Raw genomic sequence first — 14272 nt, forward strand, 5'->3', positions numbered from 1 at the left:
CTTTCTCAATTACAGGGTAGTTCTTTTCGGCTTTGTTTAGCGTTCTACTTGCAAAAGCAACAGGACGCCCATCTTTATTCGCTAAAACGGATCCTATGGCATAATTAGACGCGTCAGTCCCGAGAATAAATTCATTTTGTTCCGAAAAATCGGGATATTGTAAAACGGGAGGAGAAATAATTTTCTCTCTAAGTGTTTCAAATGCCTGCTGACACTTTTGATCCCAATGAAATGATACATTTTTTCTACAAAGTGAATTTAAAGGTTGTGCGATTTCCGCAAAATTTCGTATAAACTTTCGGTAATAATTCACAAAAGCTACAAATCTCTTAACTTCGTCACAATTTTTTGGATATGGATAATTTTTAACTGTATTAATTTTTGCCGGATCAGGTTGTATGCCTTTATTAGATATTACATGTCCCAAGTACAAAATTTCTTTCTTTAGGAAATCACATTTTGAAGGGTTTAATTTTAAATTAACTTTACGCAACCTTTCAAAAATATCCTGTAGATTTTTATTATGAATATATAAAGACCGTCCAAAACAGACAAGATCGTCTAAATAAATTAAGCATTTTTCGTAATTAAGACCCGCTAAGGCAATATTCATCATGCGAGAGAAAGAACTAGGGCTTGTTTTTAAACCCATTGGCATTCTAGTCATTTGATATTGACCAGAACCAAATGCAGTTAGTTTTCGACTATTTTCATCTAAGTTTACATTATAGTACCCTTGGTGTAAATCTAAATGACTGAAATAAACACTTCCAGACAAAGACTCTAATATCTCAGTGATATCCGGTAAAGGATATTTGTCATCTACTATACAGTTATTTAACTTCCGATAGTCAATAACCAATCGCCATTTTTTAGCACCTGTTGAGTCTATTTTCTTCGGTACTAATAACACAGGACTCGACCAATCGCTTTGACTTGGTTCTGCTATGCCTTCTTCAACCATTTTATCTATCTGTTGTTGAATTTCATGTTTTTGGGCTTGAGGTAATCTATACTGCTTAGAAAATATTGGAGTGGTCTCTGGTTTCAAAGATATAGTGTGTGTATAAATATTAGTTGTTTTTAATGTATCTCCCGGTAAATAAAAAATATCAGCGTACTTAGCGCATAAATTTTCGATAGAAGTCTTTTCCTCAGTATTCATATGAGAAAAATTCATATAAGAAAATAATTGTTTTACTCTATCTGCTTTATTTTCTACTTTATTAAAAGAACAAATATTATAATCACTTAATTTATGTATATTAAAATTTAATTTTGATAAAATAACACTATTTTCCGTAGTATTTAGTATTTTAATAGGTACAACGCCATTTATGGGAGTAGCAATTGAACTAGCCAAATAAATACCCTCTTGTATCTCTGTTGAAAAAATTACACAATCTTCTTGGCAGTCTGTCTGAACATAGTGAATAGATTCGCATCTAGCCGATACTTCTAACTGATTATTAAATGTATTTCTAATCGGTAAATTAATTGGTATATTAGAACTATCACGCATTGTCAAAATATTTTTATCGAAATCTAAAACAGAATTGAACCTTCTTAAAAAGTCTCGACCTATTATACCACTGCACCTAATTGGCAATGTATCAAATACATAAAACTTGTGATTAATAATTAAATCATCGCAACTCAATTGCATAAACACGTATCCTATTGCTTGGACTTTGCCCCCGAGACCATTGATAATTATGTCTTCATTATATACCGTAAGATTCAAATCTAAGACATTTTTATATTTAATTGCACACAAAGATGCGCCTGTATCTAATAAAAATGGAAATGTTGTACCATTGACTGAAAAATTTATATAAAAGTCACTATGGCAAGATAAAATTGTATGGTCAAATTTATTAGTCACGAAAAAATGTTTCTGTATTCACTGAATTTACAGGCTGATTTTTTGTCATAATGTGAACATTTGGTTGTTGGCTTATCCTTTGGTTTCCTCTAGGTCTAGACATACCTGCATTCTGCTGGCCTCGAAACTGGTGGCCACGCATTGAAGTACCTCTGATGGCGAACTGATGATTATGTCCTCGTTGGTTGCCACGAAAACCTCGGCCTTGCCCCCTATAGAAAGGAGAATAGTTGTCGTATCTTCCTCGCTGACCTCTAAAATGATGCCTGGTACCTCTATAATTAGAATTAAAATAATTAGTTTTATTCATACCCAAAATTTCGCCAGACGCTGATGTACTGGTACCTTCTTCGTCCAGAGCCCCTTGAATTGCGTCCTTTAGAGTGGTAAAATTCCTAGCGGCTATAATCGTACTCAGCCTACGATTTCGCAAGCCGTCAGCAAATTTTTTAATGGCTATATTTTCATTTAATGGTTTTAATATTTTATAATTTTCAGAATTTCCATTCGCTTGCGATATCGTAAGGTCCACAAACAATTCAGATATTTCCTGACCATAATCTGAAATAGACAAATTATTTTGTTTGATGTTCTCTAATTTACACGAAATTGCAGTTGCCGCCTTATGAGGTAAAAGTTCTCTTTTCATATCCAAAATCAAATCATTCACATTTGTATAACTAGTATTTAATCGCAACTTTGCACCTTGAGACAATCTACTCTTTAAAATAAAATTAATTAAATTTTGTTTACACGTTTCATTCTCCAATAAAGAGTTATAATATTCAATATTATCGATTAATTGCTTGGTGTTGGCCACTGTATCTGTCATACAGGGCAATAAATGCAACGCAGTTTTCAAATCAAAAGTATTCATTGTTAAAATAGTTTCAGAGCTGGATGTATCACTTTGACATAAATCAGTTATCTCGTTATATAAAGCTAAAAACTGTTTGCAAAAATTATGCACTGGTGTAGGGTCCTCATTAAACTTGCTTAATCTTAAATTATAATCGTTAAGCCAGTCTTTGTATCGCGCATATATTTTATTGGCTTCAATTAATTTAGTGACTAAAATACTACCTTGCCTTCTTTTAGGGCCTATTTTTATTAAATATGATCTCACTTCTTTTAATTCATTATATAAAGACTGTAAATAAGTTGCCATAACTTACCACATTGATTACTCATTATTAATTAATGTATGAATGTACTATATATACGACATAATAGAATTATAATATACTTATTATTGCATTATATAAATTTACTAGAGTCCACTAAATAGTTCATTAAATTTCGTTCCGTTTTCACAATTATATATAACACTAATCGACACACGCACTTTTTATTATTTGAAACGAGCACTTATCATGATGCACGCACTTTAGGCCGATTTTACACAACACCTGGATTTTTCGGAGACTGTAGCTGAACTTCGCTCCCATTGCGAGGACCTCATGACACCCGGAGATTTCTGGCAGATTTTTCCCATCAGTTACATTTTGCGAATATGTACGGAGATACGATAACAACAGGAGGTGGTGGATTTTTGGTTACCCATGATTTGAAGATATATTCACCACGTACTTAACTGATCCATTTCTTTTTTTTCCTTATTCCTTCATAATCATAATTTTGATTATTTCTTTCACTATGATGCACAAAGTCCAATAAAAGTTCCAGTCTATAAAATAAGGTAACGCTAACGTGGTATCAAATAACCGAGTCGCGCGGGTGGTCGACTATTGGCAGGGTCGCCATGTACGGCGTGTATTAGGAGACGAATTAAAACAACGAGATCATGATTAAGACTGCCTCTTTATTTGTATTAGTATTGCTTAAATATAGATATAATTGGGTTACACGTGTACATTATTGATGATGAAACAATTAGGATATGCTTATACACTACAGGATTAAGATCATCAATCCCGCGGATCCCGCGGGATTTGCGGGATTGATTTTAATTATTATTATTTTTGTTTTATGTAATTTAAAGAAAGAAAATACACGCAAATATTTTTAATTATTCTTATCAACATGAATCAAAGTTATCACTTATATTATAAATTAAATATAATGATGTTTAAGACAATACAATATTCACAATATTTCACGTTTCATATTAAGATTTTTATTTGAAACTAGCGGTCCGCCCCGGCTTCGCCCGTGGTACATGTTTACGTTTTCTCTACATAAAAACCATCCTCGTACTTCAAGGAATATAATAAAAAAAGAATTATCGAAATCGGTTCAGCCGTTCTCGAGTTATGCGCTTACCAACACATTTTGCGATTCATTTTTATATATAAGAAGAAGAAGATAGAACATATTATTCATTGGTTTTAGAGGCATTTAAAATCAGTTTTTTTTTAAATATTTAAAAAAAATAAGCTGATTGAAAGAAAGAAATGATAAAGTATCTAACGTTTCATCTTTTAGATTCGATCTTATCTTGTTGCATAAATAGCCAGCGGCGGAAAAAGCACGCTCGTCTTCCACACTTGTAGGCGGAATTGACTTAACATAAGTATAAACAGCTTCCAAATACTTCCCCCAGACGCAAATTCTTTGACACTTGACCGCGCGCAATGGTAAATCCCCGTGCGCCGTAAGGGAATCCCCAGTCATAGAGTACTGGAACTGACATAGATTACGTTCCGTTCCGTCCGATAATATGTAGTTCCGATCATCGTCTGAGCCCATTTTTCTTACTTTTTTTCAATCCCGCGAACGTGCGGGATCCCGCATGAGTAATCCCGCATTTTTGATCCCGCAAAAAAGGTGCGGGATCCCGCATTAGCGGGATCCCGCGTTTGCGGGATTGGATTCCCTACTCGCAAGTAACAGATGTAAGTAATTTATTGTGATTTATAAAAAATTAACTTGTTTATGCCTTAATAAGATTCCACTTAAACATATGCAACTGATGATACGTAAAAATAATTACATAATAATAGAACTGAAGAACCTGATAAACATTGCATTTCCTACGAGTAAGACTCGGTACCTAGGTAATAGGTATATATCAGATCGGAAATCGAAGTTCCTAAAATTTCGAAAAAAATATTACCTATTGCGAATATTACTACGATACACGAAGGAATTTCTGTAGAAATTAGATGCAAATTTGAAAAAAGTTGGAATGAATTAATTAATTCTTAATTACTGCTGACAAAAAAATAAAATAATCATGTATCTCATGATGTAACAATACTCCTATATTACACATACAAACAAAAATTATCAAACACACAAAACGGCTTTTAAAAAATAAACTAACCCTTTTAAGTGAATTCTTGGCTACTGCTTCAGTTAATCAATGCCCGAAGATAAACACGATCAAACCAGCTTATCTCATAGTTTGAAATAATTTACTATGTATATTTACTGACGCTTTGAAGATTTACGATCTACCGTAAGATTTATTTTAGATCTGACTATCGATAAGCTAGATTTTTCAGTTTACACACCTGCTTTTGATTGGCTACTTTCTATAAATTGCAGGAATAAATTTATATATTCACAAAGCACGTAAAACACAAATATTACAATGAAGTCCCGTGTCCCCTAGTGGGGTAGTTATGAGTCATTATTCCTAAAAAGACGAGACGCACATAAACAAATGCTAAATAAATATGCTATATAGCCCATAAAATTGTAAAATACAAATATAAAACCCCATAGACATATAAAAGGCCGTAAATAAAACGCGATGGTAACAGAAAAATAAAATCATTCCACCCACGAGACCTTCCCGGAATAGTCACAGTAAAACGAGCAAAGAAAGAAATCGCGGTTAGCTTGCTCTAATGGCGCCAAATTAACGCGGCCTAAAAGTCTAAAACAATTTGTGGGAAATAGCGCATTTCTTTCAATCTAGAAAGGCCCGTGTTATCATTAATTACTGCCAATTAGGACAGATTTAGATTAAGCAATATCTTTTATCTTTACTAGGTCAATAAAAAAGACACAATAAGTACGTACATATACCTAAAATTTCCAATGAAATGATTACTTACTGGAAATTTTCTTGTCCCCTTTTTTTGGGGTTTCACGGTGACTCTTAATGTAAGTGATACTGTCAATTTTAAGGGTTATAATCATTATAATTAAGGGCACACGTTGCACACGGATGGAGCCAATTTAACAGATGTTGTAAGTACCTATTAATCTGTTATCCTATGCTACACAATTAAATACAGCACGAAAACAATGAGCTATTGACGTAATCCCTATCATCTCTCTGACCGTAATATTTCAATTAGTTTTGAAATTTTTTTTTTTAATTAATAGGTAGGTAGCTTAACATAATCTTATGTCTTTACGATGTTATCAATTGAATTTAAATGTGTATGTCTACGATTAGAACTATACTTCTAATCATAGAATGCGTAATTAAAATCTATTAATAAATAGAAAACATTAAAAACAAAACATAAGTAGGCGAATTGACAAATAAATATTACAAAACGACTCAACGTACAAGTTAAAACATCTAAAATTAAAAGAGTTGGCAACGTTCACGAGGTTCACAAAAGAGAACGCCACAATCTATTCCGACATCACAAAAGTAAATAGATTAACCGTAACCATCATTCAATGGATAGTCAGTGGATACAGTGCACCGGCACACCTTATAAAAATAAATACACCGGATGGATATACGAAACCCCGAGTGAATGCGATCATTTGTAACGAAACCACGTACAGCTGTGATGCACTCGATAGTAAACAAACAACTACACAAATATTTAACCAATCGATTTAAACGTAATTAAATAAATAATACTCACAGCCCGGCGATATTCCGTTCTCCTTCATAGCGCAGCGGAATGGATAATAAGTGCCTGGCAGCACCTTGCCGTACATTGTCCTATCCATCTTCGGCCAATCGAGAAACCGTTTTTGAAAATTATGCCACCCACTTGTACGACACTACGGTTAACGCGCCATAATCACAACCTACACCAATATGATCAGCATCCAAGTATCACGATACGCACGACAATTAATTATCAATTAGGATCAGCTGATAACATGTTTGGTACAACATGTGCATCGAATATGAATTCACTGAATGTAATTGCCAAAACGAATGGTCATATCTCTACATCGAGGTCCGTTTCATTGATCGTAGATAAGCGCTGATAAGTGATAAGACAATGTCAAAAGGACGAGGTCGCGTTGCTCGTGCGAGTAGAGTATTCGTCAACGCGTCCCAGTCACAACTAAAACATCATATATCGTTGAATGAGTTTGCCGGCGCGAGCGCACGCCACTTCAGCCACGCCGGCTGGATCAGATATAAGTTACACGGTAGTCATTCAAGCAAAGAATAACATATGATACTACTTAACAAATAATAATCGAGCGCTTTGTTATATCACCGTTTTAGATCAGGAATTATCTCAGAAATATGCGCGTCACGCCAATTTAATTTATTACAAAAATCAATGTAGCTATGTAGCTAATTAAAATAATGTTAATCTGACGCTAGGACGTAATTAACAACATTTACGATGGGACATTGATGTGGCTCGTAGATCAAAACATTCAAGCTTTCTTCTTAATGAGCGTCGTGAAACCGTGAAGCGATCAAGTGAGAGTAACGAACGGAAATGTGGCGACTCTTGCGCATGTTACACCGGATGCGCCGAAATTCGGTGGCAAATACTAACAGGCTGGTCATAAAATTACATCCAAACGTCTTCAAATGAAAGAACGGCGAATGGTACTCGCACATAAAACATCCATTCAAATTTCACTTACGTGACTAGACTAAGTTTACTGCCTGTACTAGGCAATAAACTTAGAGATTTGCTCGCAAGTGAAAACAACAATCATTAATTAGTTAAGCTTCTTAGTACAGAGACTGTGTCGTTTTAATTTAGGTTAAGGATTGTAATAAGACAGACGAAATGTCACACGCGCTAAATATGCCCTCAACGTTGGGAAACTTTAAGATGTGACAGGAACGAGAAGCTAAATTAGAATTTATCGCTAGGGAATGCGTGATTGACTGTTTCCAAGACTTCGAACGAATAATCTTTTACTCATGATACTAACACCATCAAACGTTATGATATACGAAAGTAATACGAAGAACTGTATGTGATTTGTACACACTATTTAACAATCTTCGAGATCTGTGGAACGTTCTACAAAACTGACTTATGAATGCAATTAGCACTTTACGATCTATCCGTTATAGAAGCAAACCATTGTTCCTGATGTTAGCGAGGGCTCTAATAAGGAAGTCAATATTTGTTCTAGTCTCAAACCCGGCGCTAGCACAACCCACTTATATAACCAACAGGTCTATGTAGCACGTGCAAATATATACCTTTGAAAAGTAGTCATCACGGCATCACCGCAGTTAACTGTGGACTGTTTGCTCATTGCCGTAGATAAATCGTAACGTGAGAACGTGCTATGTAATATTGAATAACCAGAATAAACATAACAGCAGCCCGCAGATGTTTGCAGTTTTAAACTTATTGAATATCTCAATTGATTAATTAAATTGCCGTGTTAAAGGGAAGGCATGCAAGATTGCATTCCTTTCTACATTTAGTTCAACATAGATTATCTATAATTTCTATGCCAATTTAAGAGCACAGATACACGTTATAATCTAGTAATCTCACAAGGCTGTCGACTTGACCTGGATTTTCCTTTATGGCGCCTTTAATTACACCGTGTATAGATATTCCCCACGTGGTATCATAATTGTATGATAATAAATTCCGCGAGTGATCTCATATTCGCATACACGTCACTTTGCTGATCAATTTACAGAACATACAATATCGTCTTGAGTCTAGACTTGAATAGTAAACATTGAATCTGTGCCAACGCTAACAATCAGATGCGATATGTTTTTTTTTTCTGATCGTACCGCGAATGTACCGAAGCCCTTTATCAATGTTTCGTTTTCTTCAATAACCTTATCTCCAAAATTACAATTTTTGTTAAGTAGTATGACGTGCTGCATGCTTGCCCGTATAAGGACAAAGTGGCATAATAAATACTACACATATAATTCCTAGTGTGGCACTGACGATAAAGAAAAAAAAATTATAAACAATTATTTTAAAATATTCCGCGCTTACTACAAACGTATAGGATATACTGGCGCGTCAAATTTTGAACAAATATAGGAACTGTACGATAGTAACCCAAGTACGCGATCGACTGACTGGGGACTGAGGAACGCTCCTCATCGAAAAATTACCCTTGACGAGTCGTTACGTGGATAATAGACATAACACGGTGGCGCTAATGGCATAATCGCCTTCTAGGGGTGACGATACTAATGAAAACTCCATTTGGGCGTATTTTTTACAATGTTTTCACTGGATCGCTAGAAATTGTATTCCAAAACAAGGGGAGAAATAATTTATCGAGAAGCTATTAAGTGCCACTGTTATGCACTTTTAATATTTCTCTTAGTTCTTCATGTTTTAAAATTTAAGACACTTTCAGTTAGACTGACTTTTACCTATCTTTTCCTTTACCTGCCTCAGTTCGCACGTACCTACGAGATACTCGATTGTGTTTTTGATAAAATTCATTTCGATCTTGGTCTCAAATAATTTAAATCCATTTAATTGAAATGAAAAACTTAAAAATTGTCCTATCGTGTCTAATGGACAGGGTTTAAATGCAACACAAGGTGTGTCCCAAATAGTCTCATGTTAAACGAACCTTAACGATAGATAATTAAGCTAATTAAAAGTGGACGATGCAACCACTTCTCCTACAATGCAGTAATGTAATTACTTTAATGATGAGAGGTTTTCATGGAACATCACTATCCCTAATTGTTTTCCTTGCTAATACATATATGGTAATGCGAAAGTGTTTCAATCACGTCGCAAAGATGCGCTTTTGATATGATTTTTAGGTGGTCTGTTAAAATCGGAGGTTATAATAATTATTAATAGGCTGCTTTTAACCGAGGTGAAAATTTTCATTCCATACTAGTAATTTCGTTTGACCAAGAAGGCGAAACCGTGGGTGGTACAGGGCAGGGTACATATGTATTCACATCCTTTTTACATGTATATTTTGATCCGTTTTTGTTTCAGTAAACTCTAAAAATATAGGAATATATCATTATTCGTAGTTCTTCACGTAACCAAATTTTTAAATTTTCCTCAGGAAGCACTTTTCACTTCCAAAGAATGTGTCACAATATGTCCGAGTACCGTCTTGACGCATGGTAAGCTTTAACACCTTTTCATAAACAATCTCAAGTTGCGTAACGTGAATCACCACGACCCTATTATTTACGTCAAGAAAAAATCTGGGGTGTCATGTCAATCATGACCCTAAGCACATTGAGTGAACTATTTTTTATATTTTTTTCTCTCTCATGTAAATTCATTTAAATCCCCTGGCCCTATTAATAATTACTAGCGGTCCGCCCCGGCTCCGCCCGAGGTACATATTTCGCAATAAAAGGTAGCCTATGTTCTTTCTCAGGGTCTAAAGATTGTCTGTGCCAAATTTCATCAAAATCGGTTGAGAGGTTTAAGCGGGAAAGCGTAACAGACAGACAGACAGACAGAGTTACTTTCGCATTTATAATATTAAGTAGGGAAGTAGGGATTATCATTTAACATTTATATACTGGCACACATAAAGCCTTAATCGAGCAATCATACGCCAAAAATGCCTTTCATCATTTTGTCAAAGAGCTGATACTCTTACACTGTTAAACCAATATGTATTAACCAAACATAGCAAAGAGCCCTCGCAAGGAAACTGATTTTTCAAATGCAAAAACTCATCGAAATCGGTCCATCCGTTTGAGAGCAATGATGCATTAGACAGAGACACACACAGATAGACAAATATCAATATACAAGTTATATATATCTAACACTTAAAATCTAAAAATATGAAAGTTTGTATTTCTTGAGTATCTGAAAACAAACGTTGAATTTATCTTTTAACTATAGAGCAAAAATAATTTTTAAATTTGCTATTGATTTTAAACCTACATTTTATTGGTTTATTTTATAATAAATAATAAATATTTAAATGTTCTTTTATAAGAACATTTAAATATTCAACCTACTAATTAGTTTTATCAAGAATTCACCAAAATTTAAGTCTATTTTCCCCAATCACTCTTTTTATAGGTGCGGTAGTGTCGGTAACAGCCATTAATCATTCTTATAGCGCTTCATGTTATTTACTTTAAGTATATAAGTAGTTTAGCATATTAATATACTATATTGCACACCTAAGGTCAACATAGAGGTCAGGTTAATAAAGGTAATTTGAACATTAATCTGCTATTAGAACTTGATTAAAATTAGTTATGGAATATTAAACATAACTAGCTGTGCCCCGTGGTTTTACCCGAAGTGCTCCGCTCTTGTTGGTCTTAGCTTTATCATATATTATAGCCATAGAAATCTAAATAACAAGACACATAGAAGTGCTATAATGTCTTAATTCGTATGAAAACCGCTGTCGCCAAAATCAACACATTTAAACCGATAGCTAAACAGTACACACAAGTAAACTATGCCTTTTATTGGACAGCTTGATTTTAGTGAAAACTAACTTAAATATTAAATTAAGCTTTTTAATATGTATCCTAACGCACGAATTTACGGTTTATTTTAGAATAACATCCCTAAGCATATGAGACGTTTTGTTTATTTTTGCTCCAATACGCAAAAAATCGGCTTTTCTACAACAGAGGTTGTCAATTTTCAATAGATATTACTTAGAACATAAACTCATAGAAATAAGGTTGAAATTTGTGTTAAACGTGATAATAAGAATGGTCATGGTCATGTGGCATGGTAACCACCTGAGCGGCGACAATGTCACGCGCGCTTACCACTTCTATTGCCTTGTTATTTAGATTTCTAATAGGGGTGACAGACGTACGAGTAAGTACGCGAACTTGTGGCTCGACGACCTTTTTCGCTCGTGTGTCACCCCAAGTACGCGTACTTAAAAACCGTCGAGTAAGTTCGTTGACGATCCAACATGTTTGAAATTTTACTCGTAGCCCGCCTTCGCTCGCACGTCTGTCACCGCCGCGAGCCGCGAGCCTAGCCTGTCTAGCTATAATAGGTGTTACTAAGTGCAAAAGTTCAATTAATTTCCTCTTCTTCTTTTAGTTTTATGAAAATAATTTAATATAATTAATATGAATGAATATAATATAATTGAATATTGGCGAAGGTATTTTTGAATCCCGCCAAGGAAGTTTCACTCCTGACGCGTAGGCTCGGCGCACACGCTCTTTTTTTGTAAAGTACCCTCAAAATATAATAGTAAAAATGAAAATATATCCTTCAATTTTTGAACATTTATTTTGTTAGAATGCAATTTACTTAAAATTAAGTGCTGGTTATTAAATTAAAAATGTCTATATTTAATTCCTGAATAACATAAAATTCCCTCTGTTGATGACATAGAGACATTCGATATCGGTGACGCGCGAGAAGCTACTGACCAAGCTCTTGCGTGTGTCACCGACGTCGAGCCGAGTAAGTACGCGAACTTTAAAACCGCGGTTTTAAAGTTCCTACGTCTATCAGCCCTTTAAGAGCGTTCAAACAAAGAAACTCTTCGTAGAAGATTTAATTCTATATATGGGTCAATCAATTTTTAAAGGTCCCGATCATAATTTTCTCGTATTTTTTTTTTTTTTACTTAATTTTCAGCATTTTACTATTTCATTTAGAAGATAATTCTTCGTAGATTAAGATTATATAAGCAGCAGTGCAGTTGATTTAATACATTTGTGGATTTACCTTCACGAACCGATCTATTCACGGGAAATAATGTCCTTTGGACAACTTACACAATAGTACTTTTTTAAATGTTAAATTCCCTTAAGAATTAAAACAAATTCTTCTAATATTAAATAATAAATAATATTTTGATATTTGTTCTATTTACACCCAAAATACGAAATATTTTTATTAAAATTGAAACGAATGATGTCTTTTGAACAACCAAATAATGTTTCATATATAAAAAAGTTTCAGTAAAGCGGAAATAGTGATATTTTTTACAAAAAAACTATTAAGGCGAGGTTGTTACGTATCGCATTATTGATTTTACTTAATTAAAATGAACTGATTCTCGATATAACTGAATGAATGAAGTATAATGTGATTTTCATATGGGGACATCTTAGTTGCAGTAGTAGCGTCTTGATTTTTGAAATGTTAAAATTACAATTAAACTAGACATAAAATCGCGTAATAAAAATGTGTTCCCGAAACAGCCGAGTAATAAACAAAACATGAACTATTTAACTGTTAAAGTATAAGTTTTATATAATTATTGTCCTAGGTACAACCAAATTGTCCATGGTACAACCACTTTGGTTGGCCCAGTGACTGGTTGTCCGCGGGACATTTTTAACGTTTTGAGCCGCCAAGTAAATACTATTGTTATTTTATATATTAATCTCAGCTCACACTAAATTATAGACGAAAGCGCATCTCGTGTAGTATAATTGATAACAATGCATCAAGTACTTATGCTTTAATCACAGTTGTCTGACGGACTGACAATAAAGCCACCCCACACTCACCAACATCGCTCGGACGACTGTTGCCGTGATTTTATACAAATCAAAATGGCGTTTGAGCCCGACAGTTAATTGTTGTGTTTAGCTTGTTGTTTAGGAATCTACCGCGCCATTTGTGTTTTGTTTCCATAACTAAATTACGGTTGTCTGTGAGACCTGTGCCATGTAGATGATTTATGGGGACAAAAGTAAAATGCCTGAAAAACGTATTATATCCAATAAAAAAAAAATATTTGTATGTTTTTATATCAATAATCATGAACTGAATCAAGAAGTCTATTTGGTATTTATGGTCGTGATAGTATGTGTTCGTGATGCGAAGTTTGTTTATGCATAGTAGCTTGGGGACAAATGTGATAGTACTGGAAAATTGCATTTAGTCTCTGGACAACCATGAAACTACGCACAAATTAATAAAGCAAGTAAAATATTGTTCACAATAATGTTAGAAAATATTAAGAGGAATATAATTAAAACCAATTTAACTCTTTCTGATTTCATGTTTATTAATTATCGTTCAGGGACATGATGCGTGTACCGTCGGACCATTAAAAGTTGATCGACCCATATATTAAAGTCTCAGTAAATTACTTAGTTATAAAAAAAAATTGGTTGTTTGTAAAGTAGGTTTACGATCGAGATGTTTACATGATAACGTCTTATTGGTGGCAGCGCTCGAGATGAGACGGGAGATCGGTCCATCTCTCTCTCGTTATACCTGTGATCGCGCTCGTGAGGTTTTGGTGTGACACAAGTTTCTGAACACGTCACCCGACTAAAATGATTTTAAAAACGTTATCACGTTA

General features: G+C 34.3%; 2 protein-coding genes across 3 annotated transcripts in view; both read right to left on the bottom strand.

Annotated features, from left to right (window-relative positions):
* Positions 1–14272, bottom strand: part of Pax (paxillin) — an 80471-nt gene that overhangs the window by 63862 nt on the left and 2337 nt on the right. Inside the window, exon 1 of one of the 2 annotated variants that reach the window (XM_090105239.1) lies at positions 6685–7107. The exons of the other annotated variant lie outside the window; for it this stretch is intronic. Within the exon in view, the coding sequence (XP_089961365.1) occupies positions 6685–6772 (88 nt within the window). The 5' untranslated portion in view covers positions 6773–7107. Of the gene's footprint in view, positions 1–6684; positions 7108–14272 lie in introns of those variants that run through there. 2 annotated transcript variants of the gene reach the window in all.
* LOC149905654 (uncharacterized) lies at positions 1840–3786 on the bottom strand. Its single transcript, XM_090105854.1, has one exon. It carries the CDS (start codon positions 3051–3053, stop codon positions 1878–1880), a length of 1176 nt encoding a protein of 391 aa, XP_089961980.1. The 5' UTR covers positions 3054–3786; the 3' UTR covers positions 1840–1877.

Source organism: Colias eurytheme, chromosome 9 (assembly GCF_061535395.1).
Source record: "Colias eurytheme isolate Ceu_HAF_F1 chromosome 9, ilColEury1 Martin Lab GWU primary, whole genome shotgun sequence".
Classification (NCBI taxonomy): domain Eukaryota; kingdom Metazoa; phylum Arthropoda; class Insecta; order Lepidoptera; family Pieridae; genus Colias; species Colias eurytheme.

Bases quoted from the DNA above. Each gene is read 5' to 3' on its own strand.
- LOC149905654 (XM_090105854.1), bottom strand. From the start codon at position 3,053: ATGGCAACTTATTTACAGTCTTTATATAATGAATTAAAAGAAGTGAGA.